We start from the raw sequence: 24,689 nt of genomic DNA, 5'->3' as shown, positions 1-24,689 counted from the left end.
CTCACTCTGTCATCAGGCTGGAGTGCAGTGGCACAATCTTGGCTCACTGCAACCTCTGCCTCCCAGGTTCAAGCCATTCTCTTGCCTCAGCCTCCCAAGTAGCTAGGACTACAGATGTGCACCACCACGCCCAGCTAATTTTTGCATATTTAGTAGAGATGGGGTTTCACCATGTTGGCCAGCATGGTCTCGATCTCTTGACCTCATGATCTGCCCGCCACGGACTCCCAAAGTGCTGGGATTACAGGCGTGAGTCACCGTGTCCGGCCCCAAATTTTTTTTTAAATCAAAATTATGGACAGGCCAGGTGTGGTGGCGCACACCTGTAATCCCAGCACTTTGGGAGGCGGAGGTAGGTGGATCACCTGAGGTCAAGAGTTCGAGACCAGCCTGGCCAAGATGGTGAAACCCCCATCTCCACTAAGAGTACAAAAAAAATTTAGCTGGGCGTGATGGCAGGTGCCTGTAATCCCAGCTACTTGGAGTCTGAGGCAGGAGAATCACTTGAACCTGGGAGGCAAAGGTTGCAGTGAGCCAAGATGGTGCCAATGTACTCCAGCCTGGGCGACAAGAAACTCCATCTTTTGAAACTCTTTTGAAATTCTGTCTCAGAAAAAAAAAAAAAGTTACGGACAAACAGCAAGTTAAATAGACTTGAGGCATATCTTTAATTTATTGAGTGCCTGCTGTATATTTAGCACTAAGGGAGGATGGGCACGTCTGAGCCATCTTTGTCATCTAGAGACTTTAAACCAATCTGGCAACACAACAACTAGTGTGGGATAAAAATTGGACAGTGATGTTCTATGCCAAAATGCGTGCTGCATGTAACGCCCCCAAACGATAACACGGCTTTATAACAAGCATAACCTAGCTGCCAAAGGATGGGTGGTGATGAGGTAAAAAGGATGGGGAACAGTGCAAGCTAAGTGACTAGAATATGCAGGTTTGAGGGCTGTGAAGAAACCAGCTTGACTACAAGGGGAAGTGAGATGAGAGAAGTGGAAAAAATAAAGTCATATATATAATGCAGAGCTGAAGCTCAAGGAGTGCTAGATATAAATAGCCTAAGTTTTGTAATAAAAACATATATAGTTAATAGTCAGTGTGATTTATCTGACCCCTAACTTGTAGGTTTCTTCTACTGTAGGCTTCTGGATCAGTTTATCAACAGTGAGAGTTGAGGATAAAAGAGGTGACTTTCACTAGGCATGGTGACTCAAACCTGTAATCCCAGCACTTTGGGAGGCCAAGGCAGGAGGATTGCTTGAACCCAGGAGTTCAAGACCAGGCTGGGCAACATGGTGAAACCCTGTCTCTACAACAACTTAGCTGGGTATGGTGGCATGCTCCTGTGTACTTGGGAGGCTGAGGTGGAAGGATTACCTGAGCCTGGTGAGGTCGAGGCTGCAGTGAGCCATAATCACACCACTGCACTCCAGCCTTGGCAACAGAGTGAGGCCATTTCAAAAAAAAAAAAAAAAAAGAGTTGACTTTCCAGGTTGATGGGAGTTTAAATGACAGTGAAGAAGCAGCTACAATCCAGGACAAGGGAGAGGGGAAAGGCCCATGGGAAGTATCCAAACAACTACCAGCTTAATTAAGCTGGAAACTGAGTCTAAGTCCTTAGCAGCCATAGCTAGCTACACAGCCACACTCATTCATTAATAATCACGTTCTCAAGGAAAACAGAAAAATTCTCAGGAACATTAAATGACCACAGGCAATTAAACTGCATGTATAATAATACTTTTGGGCCAGGCACAGTGGCTCATGCCTATAATCTCAGTTGGGAGGGCAGGATGGGAGGATCACTTGAGCCCAGGAGTTCAAGACCAACCCTGTCAACATAATGAGCCCATCTCTACAAAAAAAAAATGAAAAAATTAGCTGGGCATAGTGGTGGGCGTCTGTAGTCCCAGCTACTCAGGATGCTGAGATAGGAAGATAACTTGAGCCCAGGAGGTCGAGGTGGCAGTGATCTATGATTGTACCTTTTTATAAGCAAACAACCAAAAAAAGCAACATGCCCACAAAATACGTATATACAAACACATATTAGAAAATACCAAAATATTAATGGTAGCTGTTTCTGGGTATCAGGATTGCATACGACTTTAACTTTCTTCGTGTTCTGCTAACAAACTAAGGATGATGAAACTTCTCTGGCCCCAAATAAGGAATCAAAAACCCAGTGAGAAAAGAGTAGGTGTGAAGAACATTGCATATCTCATCGAGAGTCTTCTTCTGCCAGCTATCTCCTCCTACTTGAAACTGCAAACATATGAGTGAGTGGATCTGTAGGGTAGGAAGAACATGAGGGAACCCCCAACATGGAGGCTTAAAAGGAAAAAAGTTACATCTCAGACATGACAAGTCTCCCCATGGCCAATTACCAGATTCCCACCTGACTGAGGCTGGAAAGCATGCAGGTGCTTGAAGCTTCCTCCCGACAGCTGAACAATATGCAGAGCTCCTTGATTTGATGCCACAAAGAGCTTTGTTGAATCTTCAGAAAACAAAATCTGAAGGGCACAGCGAAGGAATGGTGGCATTTTGGAAACCTTTGGGTGAACCAATAATAAAAGTGAGAGAAGGGAGACCTACAGCCCATCAGAAACAATCACAGCTAGGCTTAAGTTACATTAATGCTCCCTGTCTCTAAGTAAGCCAACTGACTCAGGGCACAGAACACTGGTTTCTCTCCAGAAACCTATACATCCCCCTTTCATCTCTTTAGTACATATTCACTTCCCTATCAAGGAAATAACTAAGTCACACATGAAACCACTAAACAGAAAAGCCTTAACTTTACTGCCTGTAGGGCATTACCCTATCCCTCTAAGAACATATTTCAAAACTTCAAAATGGAAATAAAGGCTGGGTGTGGGCCAGGTGCAGTGTCTCACACCTGTAATCACAGCACTTTGGGAGGCCGAGGGGACGGATCACCTGAGGTCAGGAGTTCAGGACAGCCTGGCCAACGTGGTCAAACCCCATCTCTACTAAAAACACAAAAATTAGCTGGGCCTGGTGGTGGGCACCCGTAATCCCAGCTACTCGGGAGGCTGAGGCAGGAGCACTCCGGCCTGCGTGACAAGAGCGAAAGTCGGTCAAAAAAAAAAAAAAAAGCCAGGCGCAGTGGCTCACGCCTGTAATCCCAGCACCCAGCACTTTGGGAGGCCGAGGCAGGTGAGTCACCTGAGGTCAGGAGTTCAGGACCAGTATGGCCAATGGGTGGTGAAACCCCATCTCTACTAAAAATAGGAAAATCAGCCAGGTGTGGTGGTGGGCGCTTGTAATCCCAGCTACTCAGGAGACGGAAGCAGAAGAATCTCTTGAATCCAGGAGGCAGAGGTTGTAGTGAGCCAAGACCGCACTGGGCGACAAGAGCAGAACTCCGTCTCAAAAAAATAAATAAATAAATAAATAAAACAGCTTTGTAACAGCCCTCTCCAAATCTCCAAATAGTTTTTAACTGAGCAAGGATTCACATCCAGTTGATTTCCACTTCACACAAAAATGACATATTTAGGAAGTTTCCTCTTATGTGACCAGACATTGAACTATCACTTACCCTTTTGAGGCTTATGTTGTCATGTTCATAATTCAGCCGATAGAGAAAAAACCGAGAAACTGTAGAATAGGCTATCCAACTTCCACACGGGGAGATACAGCTGCAGATAATGTTCTCAGGACCCTGGCAATATCAAGAATCAAGATGAACGTACAATTAAACTTCACATAACGAGGTGCACTGGGACATGACGCCTCAAGCTCTTGCCACTCTGGACATATCCACAGATATCTATACATAATCTCGATCCTCGTGTGGTCTGCGTTACTATGATGATCTCAGAGGCAGAGTACCTAAAAGGCGTGGCTTTGATTTCCAAATCCAAGAATGGAGGTCTATTCTTATTTTGGCCTTTTGAATACTTCATAGATAGCCTCATACTATACCCCAACTTCAGAAACCTGAGCAGGGAGGCATTTACTGAAGGAAAGCTCAGGAGGATAGGTGGTTTGGAGTACTTATTTTCTGTTTTGTCTACAACGTTCTGCTTTAAAGACTTCTAAGAAATAGCAAATGAAAAACATTTGGAAGCCAGGTCCGGTGAGTCGTGCCTGTAATCCCAGCACTTTAGGAGGCAGAGGTGGAGGACTACTTGAGCCCAGGAGTTCAAGATCTGTCTGGGCAACATGGTAAAACCCTGGATCTACAAAAAATTAGCCGGGCATGGTGGTGCACACCTGTAGTCCCAGCTACCCGGGAGGGTGAAGTGGGAGGATCACCTGAGCCTGGGAGGTTGAGGCTGCAGTGAGTCGTGATGGTGCCACTGCTCTCCAGCCTGGAAAACACACTGAGACCCTGCCTCAAAAAGTAAGCAAACAAACAAAAAACCAACCAACCAAACAAACAAAAAAGAATCTGGAGAATAAAGAAAAGTTGAAAGTAACATTTATGTAATTTTTAAAAACTCACAAAACAAAATGTTTTTTTTTCATTGTATACGCTTTTGTACTATTTGAGTTTTTAAAAATATGCACATGGCCAGGCGTAGTGGCTCATGCCTGTAATCCCAGCACTTTGGGAGGCCAAGGCGAGCGCATCACCTGCGATCGGGAGTTCAAGACCAGCCTGACCAACCCCGTCTTTACTAAAAATACAAAAAATTAGCTGGGCGTGGTGGCGCATGCCTGTAATCCCAGCTACTCAGGAGGCTGAACCAGGAGAATTGCTTGAACTCAGGAGGTGGAGGTTTCGGTGAGCCGAGATGGCGCCATTGCACTCCAGCCTGGGCAACAAGAGCGAAACTCTGTCTCAAAAACAAATGAATAAATAAATAAATGCACATTATTTTCATAATAATATCAAAAGAAGAGAAACCTATTTCCTGTATACATCCATCTAATAAATCCTCAATGTCCTACTTATAATCACAGGAAACCCAGTCCTGGTGACACAGTCCTTCATTCAAATAGTTTTAGAATTTATACAATTTGTGGTGTAAACTAACCTCAAAATTCAGAATGGGAAAAACGTTCTAGATTTCAGAGCCTAAACAAACTTCCTTACCTTTGTCTTCAGGTGCAGTAAATGATCTGCATTTTTAGAGAGTGGAAGAGTATCCCCATTCTTGCCTGAAACAAGAAACTTCCCTGAGATTTCTCTTATGAAAGAGAATTTGTACATTTTTTTTCTTCTAAAAAGTCACTCCCTGGAAGAATGGAATCTCTATCCGGGAGAAATCAGAAAAATGTAAGCTCACAACTTTTGAGGTGTATATGAAGAGGAAAACAGTGAGTACTTCCTTTGCTTCTACCTCTGATACATCACTAATTCCCTGAAGCTCTATTCCATAGCCAGGCACGCAGGTGGAGTCTGTGTGGCCTCAATTTTAATCCACTGCAAAAGAGAGGACTCACACATTTCCTTAATAGGTCACACAAAAAGGCCACTAGGCTGCCACTCCAATAAGATCCATGTGATCTTCTTTTTCGTACAGGATCATCATTACCCATCATTAAATCTTGTTATTTTCCAACAGCCTGTTTTCTTCTCAGTTACTACACCCTGCAGCGCACCACCACAAGCCATAAACCTTTAAGAGATGATTCAATATCCTACTAAAGATTCTAATACTCTAAATAACTTATTTGCTTTATCTAATGGGTGGGTAAACCATTAGTTAAAATGGACATAAAAGTCTACTTCAGTTTTTCTATAAGCAGAATTCCAACCGCAATTCTGATTTCTGGCTTCTCTCTCCAGTTTTCTTATTGAAAAAAACGTGCTCTCATTTTACCTGTTGCAACTGTGGATCCCAGTCGCCAAAGTTCCAAGTGATGAGCAAACTGGAAGAGGAGAAGCTGCCTCTTTTTAGAACAGGAAATGAGACGTCGCTATATCCAAGAATCAAAAAGTTAAAAAGTAAGTCAGGGTCATCTACTGCCTCAGTACCAGATACAGCAGCACCACCTTAGCACATTTTTTACTGCTGAAATCCATTTCCTTGACAAATATTTCCTAAGTACTCCCATATACCAGGCACTGCCCTGGGATCTATGAACACAATGATGAATTAAAACATAGCTACTGCTCTCAAGATGCTTCTAAAGGGGTGACACAGAACCAAATCAGCAATAAGACTTTAGTGTGACAAGAATTTTAACACGGCTAAACACAGTATGTACTGAAAACTAAGGAAAGAGGACTTCTAACCTAGACGTGTGGTGGTACACAGAAGTCCAGATGAGGTTCACTGGGAAAGACCAGTCAGGCGAAGGAGGCAGGGCAGAATGTTCTGAGGAGGGCGATGGCATGTGACATAGCTCAAAGGTAAGAGTATTTGCGGGAACAAAAAGACCTTGAGAGTGGCTAGCCTGGGTGGGGGTGCTACAAGCATGAGAGGTGCTACAGGAAGCTAAAGGGCCAGGCCTGGATGGAGACAGGTTCTATAAGACACACTAAGGAAACTGTCTTTATGCTGAAGCCAACAGGGATAATCAAAGGCTTTGAAGCATGCAGCAATGAACAAAGTTGCTTTAAAACAGATCAATGGGCCTGGAGCAGTGGCTCATGCCTGTAATCCCAGCACTTGGGAGGCTGAGGTGGGAGGATTGCTTGAGACCAGGAGTTTGAGATCGGCCTGGACAAGATAGTGAGATCTTGTCTCTATTAAAAATAAACAAAAAATAAAAAAATTAGCCGAGGCTGGGCGCAGTAGCTCACGTCTCTAATCCCAGCACTTTGGGAGGCCGAGGCTGGTGGATCACCTGAGGTCAGGAGTTCGAAACCAGCGGGGCCAACATGGTGAAACGCCGTCTCCACTAAAAATACAACAATTAGCCGGGCGTGGTGGCAGATGCCTGTAATCCCAGCTACTAGGGAGGCTGAAGCAGGAGAATCGCTTGAACCCAGGAGACCGAGGTTGCAGAGAGCCGAGATCACACCACTACACTCCAGCCTGGGCAACAAGGGCAAAGCTCCGTCTCAAAAAAAAAAAAAAAAAAAAGAAAAAGAAAAAAAGAAATTAGCTGAGCGTGGTGGTGGATGCCTGTGGTTCCAGCGACTCAGGAGGCTGAGGTGGGAAGACTGCTTGAGCTCAGGAAGCAGAGGTTACAGTGAGCCAAGATCACACCACTGCAATCCAGCCTGGGTGATGGAGCAAGACCTTGTCTCAAAAAAACAAAGACAAATAAAATAAAATAAAATAAAATAAGATCAATGAAGAATAGGCTAGAATGACACAAATGGAAATAAAAGGACATGATTAAAAAGCTACTGTAAAGGAACCCAGATGAGAAAAGACATTGATCCAAACTAGGATGATGCCAGCATAGACAAAGAGAAATGAATGACTCGATTCAAGAGATTATGAGGGCTATGTTCAACTTTATCAAACTATATGCATTAAATATGTATGGTTTTTAATATATCAAATATGCCTCAATAGAGCTGTTGATCGACCGATCGATCGATCGATCTATCTCTACAACATATGTATAAAGATACTCATGAGTAGACTCAATGAGGTTTACTGGTTGAATGAATGGGGCAGCAGGTGTGGGGAGCAAGTTCTCTAGCTTGGGAAGATGGTACCATTTACCTAGAACACTGGAAGCCTGGGTTTTCCTGCTCCCACCCAGAATAGAGCCTACTCTGAAACACAAACTAACAAAATTCCCATAACCCACAACCAATTGGAAAAGGGAAAAATTCCCCCAGAAACTGAACTAGGTGTGCTGCTGCATATCTCCTACCCCCCATAAATGTCTTTGCAGTGGCTTGCCTCAAAAACAGAAGGAATGAAGAAGGAGCTACAGAAAGTCCTACAATATCTCCATGTCCCAGATGGTTAAAAAAAAAAGGGGGGGCTGGGTATGGTGGCTCACGCCTGTAATCCCAGCACTTTGGGAGGCCAAGGTGGCAGTATCACAAGGTCGGGAGATCAAGACCATCATCCTAGCTAACACAGTGAAACCATGTCTCTACTAAGAATACAAAAAATTAGCCGGGTGTGGTGGTGGCGGGCACCTGTAGTCTCAGCTACTTGGAAGGCCGAGGCAGGAGAATGGCGTGAACCTGGGAGGCGGAGCTTGGAGTGGAGTTGCACCACTGCACTCCAGCCTGGGTGACAGAGTGAGCCTCCGTCTCAAAAAAAAAAAAAAAGGCCTACAAGACTGAGCGTGGTGGCTCATGCCTATAATCCCAGCACTTTGGGAGGCCGAGGCAAGCAGATTACCTGAGGTTGGGAGTTCCGAGACCAGCCTGACCAACATGGAGAAACCCAGTCTCTACTAAAGATACAAAATTAGCCAAGTGTGGTGGCACATGCCTGTAATCCCAGCTACTCGGGAGACTGAGGCAGGAGAATCGCTTGAACCCGGGAGGTGGAGGTTGCGGTGAGCCAAGATCACGCCACTGCACTCCAGTCTGGGCAACAAGAAAAAAATTCTGTCTCAAAAAAAAAAAAAAAAAGTCCTACAAATTTGCCAAGCGTGAGCTGTGTTCAGAGCCTTGTGGGACAGGGGGACAAAGGGATGGGGAGATGAGGGGTTGGCAGGGGCTTGGAATGGACACTTACGTGGGGAAAGGTGATTTTTCGGAGAGCGGCATCGTAATTCTTTACCTCCACCTTCTCCATGAGAGGACGAATGACTAAGTGGGTGTCAGTGCCTGGTAAAGCAGGGGAGAAGGTGTACAGAATTAGAAGTCGTCCTGCATGAGAACAGCCAGAGCTGGGCAGGGTAAAGCAGCAGCCTCGCCAGGAGGGGAACCCACCTCCAGATATCAGCGCTGTTGGGCTGTGGGCCACAGTGCGCACGTCGTGAGTGTGATGCTGGAACGGTTTTGTCCGCACCCACTGCTTCTCACTGCTGTTAGATGTCACAGGGACCAGCTGAAAATGGAAGACTGTTCCCTCGGCTGTGCCCACCACAAAACTGTCTTCTTGCTGAGGAATTAAATCATGAAGGAGGTACATGTAAGCAAAACAAGGTCTGGTTGGAAAAATATTCCCTGAGGTTTTCTGTCTCAGCAGCTTAGGCGTAAACCTATGCCCAGAATCAGTAGGAAAGTTACAAGGGTCTTTTCCCTCCAGAAGCTAAGGATTCCATCAGAGGAGCAAGCTCAGACACTGGTAACAATGCGCCCCCTACTGACAAAATTAACAACGTCTATAGAGTAGGAACAACACAGCAAAGCTTCATACATACAACACAGATCTCCTTAGAATAGCATTGAGAGATAAAATACCTAGAACCTATTTGAGAAATTTAAATCCTTCGAAAGATCATAAGAGAAAACCTAAACAAAGAAATCCATAGCATGTTATTTAGTAGGAATATTTAACATGATCAAGTTATTATCACTAAAGAAACGTATTAAACCAATAAAAATACTGACAATCCTTTATTTAGAACTAGAACAGGTGTTTCTTAATAATGTTTATTTCATTAAAAATATCCAAGAAACATCAGTCAGACGTGGTGGCTCACTCTTGTAATCCCAGCACTTTGGGAAGCTGAGTTGGGTGGATCACTTGAGGCCAGGAGTTTGCGACCAGCCTGGCCAACACAGTGAACCCTGTCGCTACTAAAAATACAAAAATTAGCTGGGAGTGGTGGCGCATGCCTGTAATCCCAACTACTTGGACGGCTGAGGCACAAGAATCACTTGAACCTGGGAGGCAGAGGTTGCAGTATGCCAAGATCGCACCACAGCACTCCAGATTGGGCGACAGAGCAAGACTCTGGCTCAAAAAAAAAAAAAAACAAAAACCAACCAAACAAAAAAATACAAGAAACACCAATAAGAAAGTTTCTTAAATAAACAAGGTGGGCAGAGCAGCACAAACCTATAGTCCCAGCTACTCAGGAGACTGGGCAGGAGGATCACTTGAGCCCAGAAGTTGGAGACCAGTCTGCACAACACAGTGAGATCTCATCTTTATTTTTTATTTTTTTATTTTTATTTCTTGAGACAGAGTCTCCCTCTGTCACCCAGGCTGGAATGCACTGGCATGATCCCGGCTCACTGCAACCTCTGCCTTCCCAGGTTCAAGAGATTCTCCCACCTCGGCTTCCCAAGTAGCTGGGATTACAGGCACACACCACCACATCTGGTTAATTTTTGTTTTTGTTTTTTTTGAGACGGAGTTTCACTCTTGTCGCCCAGGCTGGAGTGCAATGGCACAATCTCAGCTCACTGCAACCCCTGCCTCCTTGGTTCAAGCCATTCTCCTGCCTCAGCCTTCCAAGTAGCTGGGATTATAGGCATGTGCCACCATGCCTGGTTAATTTTTGTATTAGTAGAGACGAAGCTTCACCATATCATCCAGGCTGGTCTCAAATTCCTGACCTCAGGTGATGCACCCTCCTTGGCCTCCCAAAGTGCTGGGATTACAGGTGTGAGTCGCTGCGCATGGGCTTGCATTTTTTTTTTTTCAGTAGAGACAGGGTTTCGCCATGTTGGCCAGGCTGGTCTCAAACTCCTGACCTCAGGTGATTCGCCCACCTCAGCCTCCCAAAGTCTCATTTTTAAAAAGAATGAAAGAAATAAACAAGAAAAAAACAAAACAAAACAAAAAAACATAACTCACAACACAAACAAAAAACCCAAACAAGAGTAGTAATGTGGCTGGACATGATGGCTCACATCTATAATCCCGCACTTTCAAAGGCAAGAGAATCACTTCAGCCCAGGAATTTGAGACCAATCTGGGCAACACAGTGAGACTGCATCTCTACAAAAAACGTTAAAAACTTAGCCTGGTGGTGCATGCCTGTAGTCCCAGCCACTTGGGAGGCTGAGGTAGGAGGATTGCTTGAGCCTAGGAGGCGGAGGCTGCAGTGAGCTAGGATCATACCACTGCACTCCACCTAGGTGACAGAGCAAGACCTTGCCTCAAAAAAAAAAAAAAAAAAAAAGTAACGAAGATACACATCCAAAAGACCTGAAGGCAGGAACTCAAACAGCTTTGCAAATACAGACTGAAGATTCCTAATCCAGGACCGGGCGTGGTGGCTCACGCACCTTGGGAGGCTGAGAAGGTGGATCACTTGAGGTCAGGGGTTAGAGACCAGCCTGGCCAACATGACGAAACACCATCTCTACTAAAAATACAAAAATTAGGCCGGGCACGGTGGCTCATGCCTGTAATCCCAGCACTTTGGGAGGCCGAGGCGGGCAGATCACGAGGTCAGGAGATCAGGACCATCCTGATTAACACGGTGAAACACCATCTCTACTGAAAAAAAAATACAAATAATTAGCTGGGCGCAGTGGCAGGCGCCTGTAGTCCCGGCTACTAGGGAGGCTGAGGCAGGAGAATGGTGTGAACCCGGGAGGCAGAGCTTGCAGACAGCGGAGATTGCACCACTGCATTCCAGCCTGGGCAATAGAGCAAGACTCTGTCTCAAAAAAAACAAAAAAAACAAACAAAAATTAGACAGGCATGGTGGCATGAGCCTGTAGTCCCAGCTAAAAAAAAAAAAAAAAAAAAAGGATTCCTAATCCAAAATCCTTTTTGAGTGCTAACATGACACCACAAGTAGAAAACTTCACATCTGACCTCATCTGCTCGATCACAGTCAAAACTTTGTTTCACTCATAAAATGAATAAAATATTGTACAAAATTACCATCAGGCTACGTGTATCAGGTACATACGAAACATAAATGAATTTTTTGTATAGGCTGAGGTCCCACTCCCAAGATATCTCATTATGTATATGCAAATATTCCAAAATCCAAAAAAAATCCAAAATCTGAAACACTTCTGCTTCTAAGCAGAACCAGATCAGAGACACTCAACCTGTACTTGTACCACAATGTTCAGAGCAGCATTATTATTTTGTTTGCTTGTTTGGAGATGGAGTCTTGCTCTGTTGCCCAGGCTGGAGTGCAGTGGAGCGATCTCAGATCGCTGCAACCTCTGCCTCCCAGGTTCAAGCGATTCTCCTGCCTCAGCCTCCCAAGTAGCTGGGCCTACAGGTGCACACTGCCACACTCAGCTAATTTTTTTGTATTTTAGTAGTGACAGAGTTTCACCATGTTGCCCAGGCTGGTCTGGAACTCCTGAGCCAATCCACCCGCCTCGGCCTCCCAAAGTGGTAGGTTTACAGGCATAAGTCACCACACACGGCCTATTATTATTATTTTGAGCTGGAGTTGCAGTCTGTTGACCAGGCTGGAGTGCAAAGGCACGATCTCAGCTCACTGCAACCTCTATCTCCCGAGTTCAAGCAATTCTCCCGCCTCAGCCTTCCAAGTAGCTGGGATTACAGGCGCGTACCACCACACCGGCTAATTTTCGTATTTTTTTTTTTTTTTTTTGAGACGGAGTCTTGCTCTGTTGCCCAGGCTGGACTGCAGTGGCCGGATCTCAGCTCACTGCAAGCTCCGCCTCCCGGGTTTACGCCATTCTCCTGCCTCAGCCTCCCGAGCAGCTGGGACTACAGGCGCCCGCCACCTCGCCCGGCTAGATTTTTGTATTTTTTAGTAGAGACGGGGTTTCACCGTGTTAGCCAGGATGGTCTCGATCTCCTGACCTCGTGATCCGCCCGTCTTGGCCTCCCAAAGTGCTGGGATTACAGGCTTGAGCCACCGCGCCCGGCCTAATTTTCGTATTTTTAGTAGAGATGGATTTCATCATACTGACCAGGCTGGTCTTGAACTCTTGACCTCAACTGATCCACCCGCCTTGGTCTCCCAAACTGCTGGGATTACAGGTGTGAGCCACTGCGCCTGGCCTAGAGCAGCATTATTTACAATAGCCAAAAGATGGAAACAACCCAAATGTCCACTAATAGATGGATGGATAAACAAAACACACACTTAAATATTATGCAATCTTAACAAGGAATGAAATACTGATAAAGCTACAACATGGATGGACCTTGAGAACAATATGCTAAGTAAAATAAGCCAGATACAAAATGACAAATGTTATATGCAAATTCATAGGGACAGAAAGTAGAATAGAGGTGACCAGAGGCTGAGAGAAGGGAGGAATGAGGAGGTAGTATTTAATGAGTACAGGTTTCTGTTTGTGGTGATGAAAAAGTTCTGAAAATGGGCCAGGCGCGGTGGCTCAAGCCTGTAATCCCAGCACTTTGGGAGGCCCAGACGGGCGGATCACGAGGTCAGGAGATCGAGACCATCCTGGCTAACACGGTGAAACCCTGTCTCTACTAAAAAATACAAAAAACTAGCCGGGCGAGGTGGCGGGCGCCTGTAGTCCCAGCTACTCAGGAGGCTGAGGCAGGAGAATGGCGTAAACCCAGGAGGCGGAGCTTGCAGTGAGCTGAGATCCGGTCACTGCACTCCAGCCTGGGCGACAGAGCGAGACTCCATCTCAAAAAAAAAAATTCTGAAAATGGATAGTGGTGATAAATGCTGTTCAACAATGTGAATGAATTTTCCACTGAAATGTACACTTTTAAAATAGTTTAAAAGTAAATAAAGTATTGGGGAGAATTACAAAACTAATGGTAAAAAGACTGAAGTTTGGAAAATCTTTTTTTTTTTGAGACAGAGTCTCTGTCACCCAGGCTGGAGTGCAGCGGCACAATCTCGGCTCACTGCAACCTCTGCCTCCCGGGATGAACTCCCTGAAATATCTTACTGGTTCCCTCAACAATGAATTACAGAAAATCTGACTTATTTCCATTTCATACTTGTATGAATCATGATTATAACTTCTTTCTGTCTAATCATCATTTATTAACTTTTTTCACAGATAAGGAAACCAGAGTTCCAAAGGGCTTAAAAACATGACAAACATGGCCATCTGGCCCCAAAGCCTGTGCTCTGGGCACACCACACTGCCTTAACCTCATGCCAACTCCTTTGTGGGGTCATGACTGTGTAGCAGAAAGGAAAGCATTTTCCAAGGACAGCACATAAGGTGGCTCTGAGGAGCCGCTCCCTCATCTCTAAAGACACTACTTGAAAACCATTAGTCTAAGACAAAAGTGGACATACCCAGCAGCTTAGGAACTCAAACACCCCCCAACCTGCAACTATACAGTTTACTTCATTTCTAAAAAAAAAAAAAAAAAAAAAAAAAACCCAACAACAACAACAAAAAGAAAAAGCCAGAGGTGGTGGCTCATGCCTGTATTTTCAGCACTTCGGGAGGCTGAGGCAGGCGGATCACCTGAGGTGAGGAGTTCAAACCAGCCATGGTAAAATCCAGTCTCTACTAAAAATACAAAAATTAGCCTGGCATGGTAGCATGCGCCTGTAATCCCAGCTACTTGGGAGGCTGAGTCAGGAGAATTGTTTGAACCCAGGAGACGGAGGTTGTAGTGAGTCGAGATTGTATCACTGCACTCCAGCCTGGGCGACAGAACGAGACTGTCTCAAAAAAAATTTTTTTTAAGGGTAGTCTTCTTAAAGTCCCATCCAGAAAGAGATTTGGAAGGCAAGGACTTCTCCTTTACTCTGTATTCTATTTCTCTTAGGTGAAATTATTATTATTATTATTATTATTAATATTATTGAGATGGAGTCTCGCTTTTGTCGCCCAGGCTGGAGGGCAATGGCGTGATCTTGGCTCACTGCAACCTCTGACTCCCGGGTTCAAGCGATTCTCCTGCCTCAGTCTCCTAAGTGGCTAGTATTATAGGTGCCCACCACCACACCTGGCTAATTTTTGCATTTTTAGTAGAGACAGGGTTTCACCATGTTGGCCAGGCTGGTCTCAAACTCCTGACCTCAAGTGATCCGCACGCCTTGGCCTGCCAAAGTGCTGGGACTATAGGCGTTGAGTCACCACGCCTGGCCAATAATTAACTCTTTTTTTTTTTTTTTTTTTTTGAGACGGAGTCTCGCTCTGTCACCCAGGCTGGAGTGCAGTGGCCGGATCTCAGCTCACCGCAAGCTCCGCCTCCCGGGTTTACGCCATTCTCCTGCCTCAGCCTCCTGAGTAGCTGGGACTACAGGCGCCTGCCACCTCGCCCGGCTAAGTTTTTTATATTTTTAGTAGAGACGGGGTTTCACTGTGTTAGCCAGGATGGTCTCGATCTCCTGACCTCGTGATCCGCCCGTCTCGGCCTCCCAAAGTGCTGGGATTACAGGCTTGAGCCACCGTGCCCGGCCATTAATTAACTCTTAAGTATAATTATTACAACTGCTGTAGATTAAAACTCTATTTTCAAAGGGGAATTTATCCCACTCATTTCAACTTATATCACTATTATCACTTACATGTGACATTATGTTTTTCAGGGCTTCAGCATACATCAAACTGTTCTCAAAAAACCTGTGATATGGAATAGGAACACTACACTAGAATATGGATGTCAGCACGTAGGATAGCACATCATTCTCAAACTAAGGAGATAAAGAAGGAGGTATTCAACAAATAAAGTCACTTTCCATGTCTCACCGCTAACATACTCAAAGGTTTCTGAATGAGAATTCATGTTACCATTCTTCTACAATATTACGTCATAGAAAATAATAGGCGGGGTGTGGTGGCTCATACCCGTAATCTCAGCACTTTGGGAGGCCAAGGCAGGCAGATCACTTGAGGTCAGGAGTCTGAGACCAGCTTGGCCATCATGGTGAAACCATAAACATATAAAAATTAGCTGGGCACAGTGGCGGGCACCTGTAATCCCCCCTACTGAGGCTGAGGCAGGAGAATCGCTTGAACCCAGGAGGCAGAGGTTGCGGTGAACCGAGATTGTGCCACTGCACTCCAGCCTGGGCGACAGAGCTAGACTCTGTCTAAAAAAAAAAGAGAGAGAAAATAGGCTGGGCACAGTGGCTCACGCCTGTAATCCCAACACTTTGGGAGGCCAAGGTGGGTGGATCACCTGAGGTCAGGAGTTTGAGACTAGCCTGGCCAACATGGTAAAACCCCGTCTCTACTAAAAATATAAAAATTAGCTGGGTGTGGTGGCGGGGGCCTGTAATCCCAGCTACTGGGGAGGCTGAGGTTGCAATGAGCCTAGATCACGCCATTGCACTCCAGCCTGGGCGACAAGAGGGAAACTCTGTCTCAAAAAAAAAAAAAAAAGAAAAGAATACTACTACTAAATAAGACATTTTGACCAGGTGCCGTGGTTCCTGCCTATAATCCTAGCACTTTGGGAGGCTGAGATGGGAGGATCTTCCAGCCCAGGAATTTAAGACCACCTTGGGCAACACAGGGAGACCCCATCTCTATTTTTTTAATTAAATTAAAAATAAATAAATAAATACAAAGGTTTTAAAAGAGAAGAATTCATGTTACCAAAGGAAAAGAGGCCTATCTGTTCAACACAAATCTACTTGAGGATTATTCAAATAGAAGAAAATGAACATTTTTAAAATCACTAAAAAGTTATCTTCCAATGTTCCAAACAGATAGGAAGCAGCAGAGCACCTGGACAGAGAGAGAAACAGTGCTTCTCGAGATTCTTCTAGGCTGCTGCACCCTATCTACAATCAGACAAGATGAACTGGAGGTGAGCAGTGTCTGAAGAAAATCTCAATGCTAACTAATCTCTTGGAGAATCCTGCATTCTCTAACCAATTGTTAGATACTATGGAAACAATGTGGGTTTTCAGATGCATTTTCCTAAACTCATCTTCCTCCAGTACAACATCGGGATCAGGAACCAGAGTTCGTGGCACATCACTAAGGCTGCTTTCTCTGCTCACCCCCGAGGTTGTACATCAACCACTCTAAACAGGGACTGTACTCACCTCAGCTACAGCAATGGACTGCACATCAGCATTAGCGATGAGATGGCTCTTCACAAGCGTCCCAGTGGCTGAGTCCCAGAACTGCACCTTCCCAGCAGAGTCCACACTTATGACAGTGCCATCGGACAAGAAGGCGACACCCCACACGATGCACTTCCGTTTAGACACACCCATATGCTGCCTGTCCACAATCATCTTATGAATAGCGCTTCCTGAAAATTCAGAAAAGCACATCTTTGAATGGTACTTATTTCTGTTTGTCTTCAAAATCTGTCTGCGGCCAAAGTGGGAGGATTGCTTGAGCCAAGGAGTTTGAGGCGAGCCTAGGCAACAAAGTGAGACCTCATCTCTACAAAACAAAACATAACAAACCAGCCAGTGGTAAGCATGATATGGTATGTGAGCTGACTGAACACAGTCAGCCTATAAATGGTAGTTCTGGTGAACCTGATCTGGGAACTCCAAAATGGTTACCTGAAGAGAAGGAGTATTGGGAGAGCCTGATAGGAATGGGATAGAAGGTGCGAGGGAGGGAGGAAGGGAGGGAAGAGAATGAGAACAGAAACCTCTTTTGGGGAGGTGAAATGGAAAGAGATATTTGGGACATTCACTTAAAGCTGGTCAACTGCACACACACATTACACTCTGCTCTTTTCCAAAAATCCCACAGGAAAGGGAGAGAACAGTGACAAAATTTGGGGAATTGGAAAGCCGACAAGTAGTGGCAACGGACTTAGGAGAGCCCTGAAACTAAGTCCCAGGTCAGCAGAGAGGAAGGTGGCCAAGAAGCCACCTGAATTATACTATGGAATCCTTAGACTCAGGAACTGGGGAACCCAGATATTCTAGAAAAGGAGTAAGTGGGGCTTCAAAGAGGGATCCGTTACCAGCTGGTAGACCCCCCAGATAGCCATGCCCTAACTAAGAAGCTGGGAAGCTCCCAAAAAGCACGTCAGCAGAATACTGGAGATGCTGTCTGAGGAGGGCTATCAGGCAGAAGCAGTATATGAAAACCAGGATTAAGTGAACATTTCTCATTGAATGTTGAGAACACCATTCTTTTTTTCCCCTTAGAATGCTGATAGCCAGGCCAATACTCACCAGGCAGGAAAATGAAAAACCATTTCTGAGGAACATAACTGGCACAAAAGAAAAGATCTGAAGATTCTGGCTTCAGGGCTACCCGGAATAAGCAGTACAGCCAGATCATTCTTCAGTGAAATCCAAGCTCAGTAAGCCACATGATGCAGTGATGAGATGAGGAAAGCCTTTAATGTGAAAGGCAGAGGCCAAACGGACTAACAGAAACAAATAAATGAATAACAGGGAGGAAACAGGCAGAGTGAAAAACACCTGACAATTATTAATAGCCTTAGAAAGAGAAGAGTTTCCGTATAATGAAACAAAAAGAGAATGCTATAAAAAAGATGATTCAGGAAACAAAAAAGAACTCTGGAAATGTCAAAAATTAAAAACTCAACAGAGAATTCAAAGATAAAAATGACAAACTCTCCCAGAAAGCATAGTAAAAAGAGAAAGAAATGAAAAATAAAAGAATTTCCCCCCAGAACTGAAGGACATGGGTATTGAATGAAAAGAACCTACCAGGTGTCCAGAACAATTAACTGATCCACACACAAAGAAACCTAATTATTACATTTCATAACAGTAAGGAGAAAACATCCTAAAAGCTCTGGAGGGGAAAAAAATAAAACAGGTCCTATACAAAGGGATCAACTCTCAGAATGGCATCTGACTTGCTAATAATACAAGGAGCTAGAAGACAGCGGAGCCAGGGCTTCAGAATTCTAAGGGAAAAGAATTCCAAGCTAGAATTCTTTTTCATGCACTCTTACTCAGGATGCACCAAAGGATAAACCAAGAAAGTGAATAACACAGAAACAGGACGTCCTATCCAACAGAGAAGCAAAGGACATCCTGAGAACAACGGAAAAATCAGAATTCCAAATCTCACAGTTGTGCAGCAGGCCCAGAGTGGCTAAGCCAGATGGGAGTGGGTCAGAAGGCACTGGGAGGGACTTATTCACAAAGATGAAAATGGAGAAAGGGCCGGGCGCGGTGGCTCAAGCCTGTAATCCCAGCACTTTGGGAGGCCGAGGCGGGCGGATCACAAGGTCAGGAGATCGAGACCACAGTGAAACCCCGTCTCTACTAAAAATACAAAAAATTAGCCGGGCGCGGTGGCGGGCGCCTGTAGTCCCAGCTACTCAGGAGGCTGAGGCAGGAGAATGGCGGGAACCCGGGAGGCGGAGCTTGCAGTGAGCCGAGATCGCGCCACTGCACTCCAGCCTGGGCAACAGCGTGAGACTCCGTCTCAAAAAAAAAAAAAAAAAAAAAAAAAAAGAAAGTGGAGAAAGAAAACCAGATGGAATTGGCTGGGCGCGATGACTCACACTTGTAAACCCAGCACTCTGGGAGGCCGAGGCGGGTGGATCACGAGGTCAGGAGATCGAGACCACGGCGAAATTCTGTCTCTATTAAAAAGACAAAAAATTAGCCGGGCGTGGTGGCGAGCACCTGTAGTCACAGCTACTCAGAGAGGCTGAGACAGGAGAATGGCGTGAACTCAGGAGGTGGAGCTTGCAATGAGCGTCACTGCACTCCAGCCTGGGTGACAGAGCGAGACTCCGTCTCAAAAACAAACAAACAAACAAACAAACAAACACAAAAAAACACAAAAAAACAAAAAGAAAACCAGATGGACTTGAACCTAATTTATGAAACTGGAAAAATGTGGGATTGTATCAGTAAGACAGAGACACTATTAAACAATGAGGATACAGGAAAAGAAAGGAAATTTACTATGTGAGTAGTATATACAGTCATAATAATAAAAATATCAACTACTAATCTGAACAAAGTTATAATATAACCATACTGGGAGGATCAGGAGAAAGTGTGGATGCCTGTGGCAGATGGTAGAAAAAGAGGGGCAAGTCACAGAAGTCACTAAAAAATGGTTTAAAGCTGAAAAATCAAAATGTAGCATAAAAAGCATGCTAGGTGCTGCAGTGATAGATACCAAAAGAATCAGGTAAGGGTCACAAGTGGTTTGCCTTGAGGAGTGTGAGAGAGAGATAGAAGGACTCCCTCTTTTTGTAATAAGCTAAAGGAATTTGTTTGTTTTTTGAGACAGAGTTTTACTCTTGTTGCCAGGCTGGAGGGCAATGGTGCAATCTCGACTCATGCCAACCTCCACCTCCTGGGTTCAAGTGATATTCCTGCCTCAGCCTCCTGAGTAGCTGGGATTACAGGCATGGGCGACCATGCCTGGCTAATTTTGTATTTTTAGTAGAGACAGGGCTTCTCCATGTTGGTCAGGCTGGTCTCGAACTCCTGACCTCAGGTAATCTGCCTTCCTCAGCCTCCCAAAGTGCTGGGATTACAGGCGTGAGCCACTGCGCCCAGCCAGGAATTCTTTATATATGCATATATAACAAATAAAAAAATTATTTGAGCATTGAGGAAAAAGGAGAGAGGTGTTTGACTTTTTTTTTTTTTTTTGAGACAGAATTTCGGTCTTTTTGCCCAGGCTAGAGTACAATGGTATAATCTCGGCTCACCGCAACCTCTGCCTCCTGGGTTCAAGTGATTCTCCTGCCTCAGCCTCCTGAGTAGCTGGGATTACAGGCATGTGCCACCACTCTGGCTAATTTTGTATTTTTAGTAGAGATGGGGTTTCTCCATGTTGGTCAGGCTGGTCTTGAACTCCTGACCTCAGGTAATCCACCTGCCTCAGCCTCCTGAAGTGCTGGGATTACAGGCGTAAGCCACCACGCCCAGCCAATCTGTTTTATCTCTGTATCTCAGACGGAAGTACAGACATGTCCACCAAACAAGTTGAGATCAACCCCATCAATGAAGGATTCTACGAAGCCAATTTTCCAGGTCAAGAACAGAAAATATCATGGTTCTCTGCTTTTCTGATCTCATGTTTCACCAATTATGCTACGAAGACCTTATGTTCCTCAATGACAGAAACCCATTTTTACCAAGGACTGGGATCTGTACATAGGTAATTCTACTGTTCGTAGTACATGAATGAACTGTGAATGAATGTACTAGTTAAGATAATTTAATTGTGAATTCTTATTATGATGAATAAAAAATACTACATCTTACTGAAGATCCAAGATTCCCCTAAAAGCAGTGGTAGTAATCCAAGAAAGGAGTAAAATTCATTGCGGACATCTCAGAAGATTAATGACATGTTAGGCCACAAAGATCATGAAAGCATGACAAAGGCTCAAGCTTTTGAAAACCCAGAAATGTGAATCTGACAAACAAGACCCACACTCCCCCACCCCAAATGAAATGAGAAAAACAATCACCTGATTTGACATCAAACACACTAATGTAGTCTATGGAACCAGCTGCAATGTGGGTACCAGACGGATGCCAGCTGAGACTCAGGATGCGACCTTGGGAGTTGTACAACAAAAAAAGAAAGTGACATACACATAAATATATACAAAGAGTAACTGAGCTCTCTTCCCACGATTATCTCTAGAGTGTTCTACAATCTTAGCTCTCTCGTCTACAGTACTCCCTGAAGCACCGTTTTGTAATAGATGAGGCACAACTCTGCCCTGGGATTGACAGTGAAGTATTTGATACTTTCATAATGTATAAATAGTTGATGGAAGTATAAATAAATATAGCCTTTTAAGGAAGAGGCTGGAAGTGATCTCACGAAATTTAAATGTGCATACTTTTTGGCCCAGTAATTGCACTGGGAACTGATCAAAAAGAAATACTAGCATGAGGGCCCAAAAATATGTATACAAGAATGTTCATTGCAGTACTGGTTACAGTAGTAAAATAAATATACGTATATATACACATACACACACCCCCACACACACCCCCAGGTGTGGTGGCTCATGTCTGTAATCCCAGCACTTTGGGAGGCCAAGAAAGACGGATTGCTTGAGCCCAGTTCAAGACCAGCCTGGGTAACATGGTGAAACCCTGTCTCTACAAAAAAATTCAAAACATTAGCCGGGCATAGTGTTGCACACCTATAGCCCCAGCTACTTGGGAGGCTGAGGTAGGAGGATCACCTGAGCCCAGGAGATCAAGGCTGCAGTAAGCCGTGATCATGCTACTGCACTCCAGACTGGGTGACAGAGTGAGGCCCTGTTTCCAAAAAAAAGAAAAAAGAAAAAAAAATACATATATGTATTTCAATAGAAATTAGGCTAAATAATTCCATTCCATAAAATGGAATGCCATGCAGACTGCCATGACTGGCACAGAAAGATGTCTGCAGTGGATCAAGTGCAAGAAATGTATGTACTTCTACATGAATACACAAAAAAGTCTAAAGGACTAGTTCCAAAACGTTGCCCACAGAGTGGAAATGAGATACCTATTTATTTGAGATGGAGTCTCACTCTGTTGCCCAGGCTGGAGTGCAGTGGTGCGATCTTGGCTCACTGCAACCTCCGCCTCCCAGGTTCAAGCGATTCTCCTGCCTCAGCCTCCCTAGTAGCTGAGACTACAGGCACCTGCCACCACGTCTGGCTAATTCTTGTATTTTTAGTGGAGATGGGGTTTCACCATGTTGGCCACGCTGGTTTCAAACTCCTGACCTCAAGTGATCCACCCACCTCGGCCTCCCCAAATGCTGGGATTACAGGTGTGAGCCATCATGCCCAGCTGAGATACCTATTTTCTATTTCATACTTGGGAAAATGTATGAGAATTTTAAAAAGCATTGTATTACCTTTGTAATTGAAAAAGAACACCCAGGCCAGGCGTGGTGGCTCACGTCTGTAATCCCAGAGCTTCGGGAGGCTGAGGTGGGTGGATCATGAGGTCAGGAATTCGAGACCAGCCTGGCCTACATGGTAAAACCCCATCTCTACTAAAAATACAAAAATTAGCCAGGCATGGTGGCACGCACCTGTAGTCCCAGCTACTAGGGAGGCTGAGGCAGGAGAACAGATTGAACCCAGGAGGCGGAGGTTGCATTGAGCCAAGATCACATCACAGCACTCCAGCCTGGGCAACAAAGCAAGACTCCATCTCAGGAAGGAAAAAAAAAAGCACCTTAGAGATATTAAAAATGAAGCAAGAATCTGATCAGCAGAGGACAAGTATTACTAATGGACACAGAGGACAGCTGCTACCCTCTAGAAGATGGGTCACCAAACTGTGGCCCACAGGCCAAATCAGGCCCACTGCTTGTTTTTGTAAATAAAGTTTTTACTGGAGCACAGCCTTGCCCATTAGTTTCAGTGTCGTCTACAGCTGCTTTTGCACTACACTGATACAGCTGGCAGACAATGTAGGGTTGTCAAAGCCTAAAATGTTTATTATCTGGTCCTTTACGGAAATATTCTGCCAACCCCTGTTCTAAAGGATCAATGCCAATTCAGCCCAGGTAAAGCCCAAGGATGGGCAATTGTTTATAAACTCCCTCATTCAACTTGAATGCACCAGAAGGATTAAGAACCACAGTTCCTTGGCCAGGCCGAGTGACTCAGGCCTGTAATCCCAGCACTTGAGGCCAAGGCAGGTGGATCACTTGAGTGAGACCAGGAGTTCGAGACCAGCCTGGCCAACATGGTAAAATCCTGTCTCTACTAAAAACACGAAAATTAGCAGGGCATGACAGCACATGCCTGGAATCCCAGTCACTCGGGAGGCTGAGGCACCAGAATCACTTGAAGCCGGGAAGCGGAGATTACAGTGAGCCTAGATCATGCCACTGCTACTGCCAGCATGGGTGACAGAGTGAGACTCTGCCTCCAGAAAAAAAAAAGAAAAGAAAAGAACCACAGTTCCTAATGACAAAATTGTAATACAAGACTTCAGGTATGCTTGTTAAAACATAACAAAAGTAAATGACAACTAACAAATTGACTTCCACGGGAACACTAGCTTTACAATTTTGGATTTCTGGTTTTCCATATTATTACTTAACCAAGCAGTCACAACTATGCTATACAATAGGTAAAGCCTGGGCTGGGGAAGGCTTCTAGCACATATCCTCCCTGTACTCAGTAGAGATAAAATATTACCTAGATTCATGGGAAAATATCCCATCCCCAGTGGCACAGAAACTTAACTTCTTGTTAAGGCTATTTACCGCCCCACGAAAAATGACCCTTACTTTTCTGCCGATCAAAATTTCTTTCAAACTGGATTTTGTCTGGAGTAATTTGAAATAGTTTCACAGATCCATCTTCACAGCCAACCTATTGCAGAAAGAGGTAGTAAACAGACAAGATAAACAGTAAACATTTTATAGGACTAAACACACACACACACACACACACTCTCTCTCTCTCTCTCTAGTTCTCTCTTCCTCCTTAAAGCTATCAGTTGCCCTGAAAGAGAAAAATCATTTGTGAGAGAAACAAAGTACTAGTTATCAAGAAACTAAGTGTATTCTCAGTAGCCTTCATGTCCTAGACAGAAAACAGACTGATATTAAGAGTTCTAATTAGTGGCCCCATTCTTGCATATGACATGGATTAGAAAGACCTATTAACATTATAACCTAAATGGAAACACCTTAAGATATGGTGCAAATTAGTGCAGATCAAAAAGAATGAGACTCATCACAGAGAATTAAAGATCCGGAAGCACCCATTCTAATGGTAATTATGTGAAGGGTCTCAGCGTGTGGTCAAATTTTTGAAACACTGTGCTGAAACACTGGTGCACAGGTTAACCTGCTGAAGGGACTCTTAGAACTCTTCATATCCCAATGTGCATTGTGAATTTACAGCAGGATTAAACATGCTGTATTTCTGAAAAGAAATTTATCATAAAACACAAAATATACCAAAACAAAAAAACCTCTACATCTCCAAATTCCACAGAACACAGTTTGGGAAATGTTGAACTGATGTAATCCTATCATTTCATAAATGAATCAACAAGGTCCAGACAAGCAGCAAAAAGAATGCTGGGGATTTTTTTTTTTTTGAGACGGAGTCTCGCTGTCG

At 44.5% G+C, this 24,689-nt stretch overlaps 1 protein-coding gene across 1 annotated transcript in view; it reads right to left on the bottom strand.

Annotated features, from left to right (window-relative positions):
• The window catches only part of LOC105491362 (UTP4 small subunit processome component), a 38,968-nt gene that overhangs the window by 9,242 nt on the left and 5,037 nt on the right, over window positions 1-24,689 (bottom strand). The window contains exons 4-12 of the mRNA XM_071084825.1: window positions 23,849-23,933; window positions 21,060-21,149; window positions 16,708-16,919; window positions 8,789-8,960; window positions 8,592-8,683; window positions 5,811-5,907; window positions 5,081-5,145; window positions 3,578-3,700; window positions 2,408-2,564 (exon numbers count right to left, since the gene is read on the bottom strand). Coding sequence (XP_070940926.1) covers window positions 2,408-2,564; window positions 3,578-3,700; window positions 5,081-5,145; window positions 5,811-5,907; window positions 8,592-8,683; window positions 8,789-8,960; window positions 16,708-16,919; window positions 21,060-21,149; window positions 23,849-23,933 — 1,093 coding nt within the window. The remainder of the gene's footprint in view (window positions 1-2,407; window positions 2,565-3,577; window positions 3,701-5,080; window positions 5,146-5,810; window positions 5,908-8,591; window positions 8,684-8,788; window positions 8,961-16,707; window positions 16,920-21,059; window positions 21,150-23,848; window positions 23,934-24,689) is intronic.

The sequence above is a fragment of the Macaca nemestrina genome, chromosome 18 (genome assembly GCF_043159975.1).
Source record: "Macaca nemestrina isolate mMacNem1 chromosome 18, mMacNem.hap1, whole genome shotgun sequence".
NCBI lineage: Eukaryota > Metazoa > Chordata > Mammalia > Primates > Cercopithecidae > Macaca > Macaca nemestrina.
Note: the sequence above shows the minus strand (reverse complement) of the source record. Positions and strands in the feature narration are given on the sequence as shown.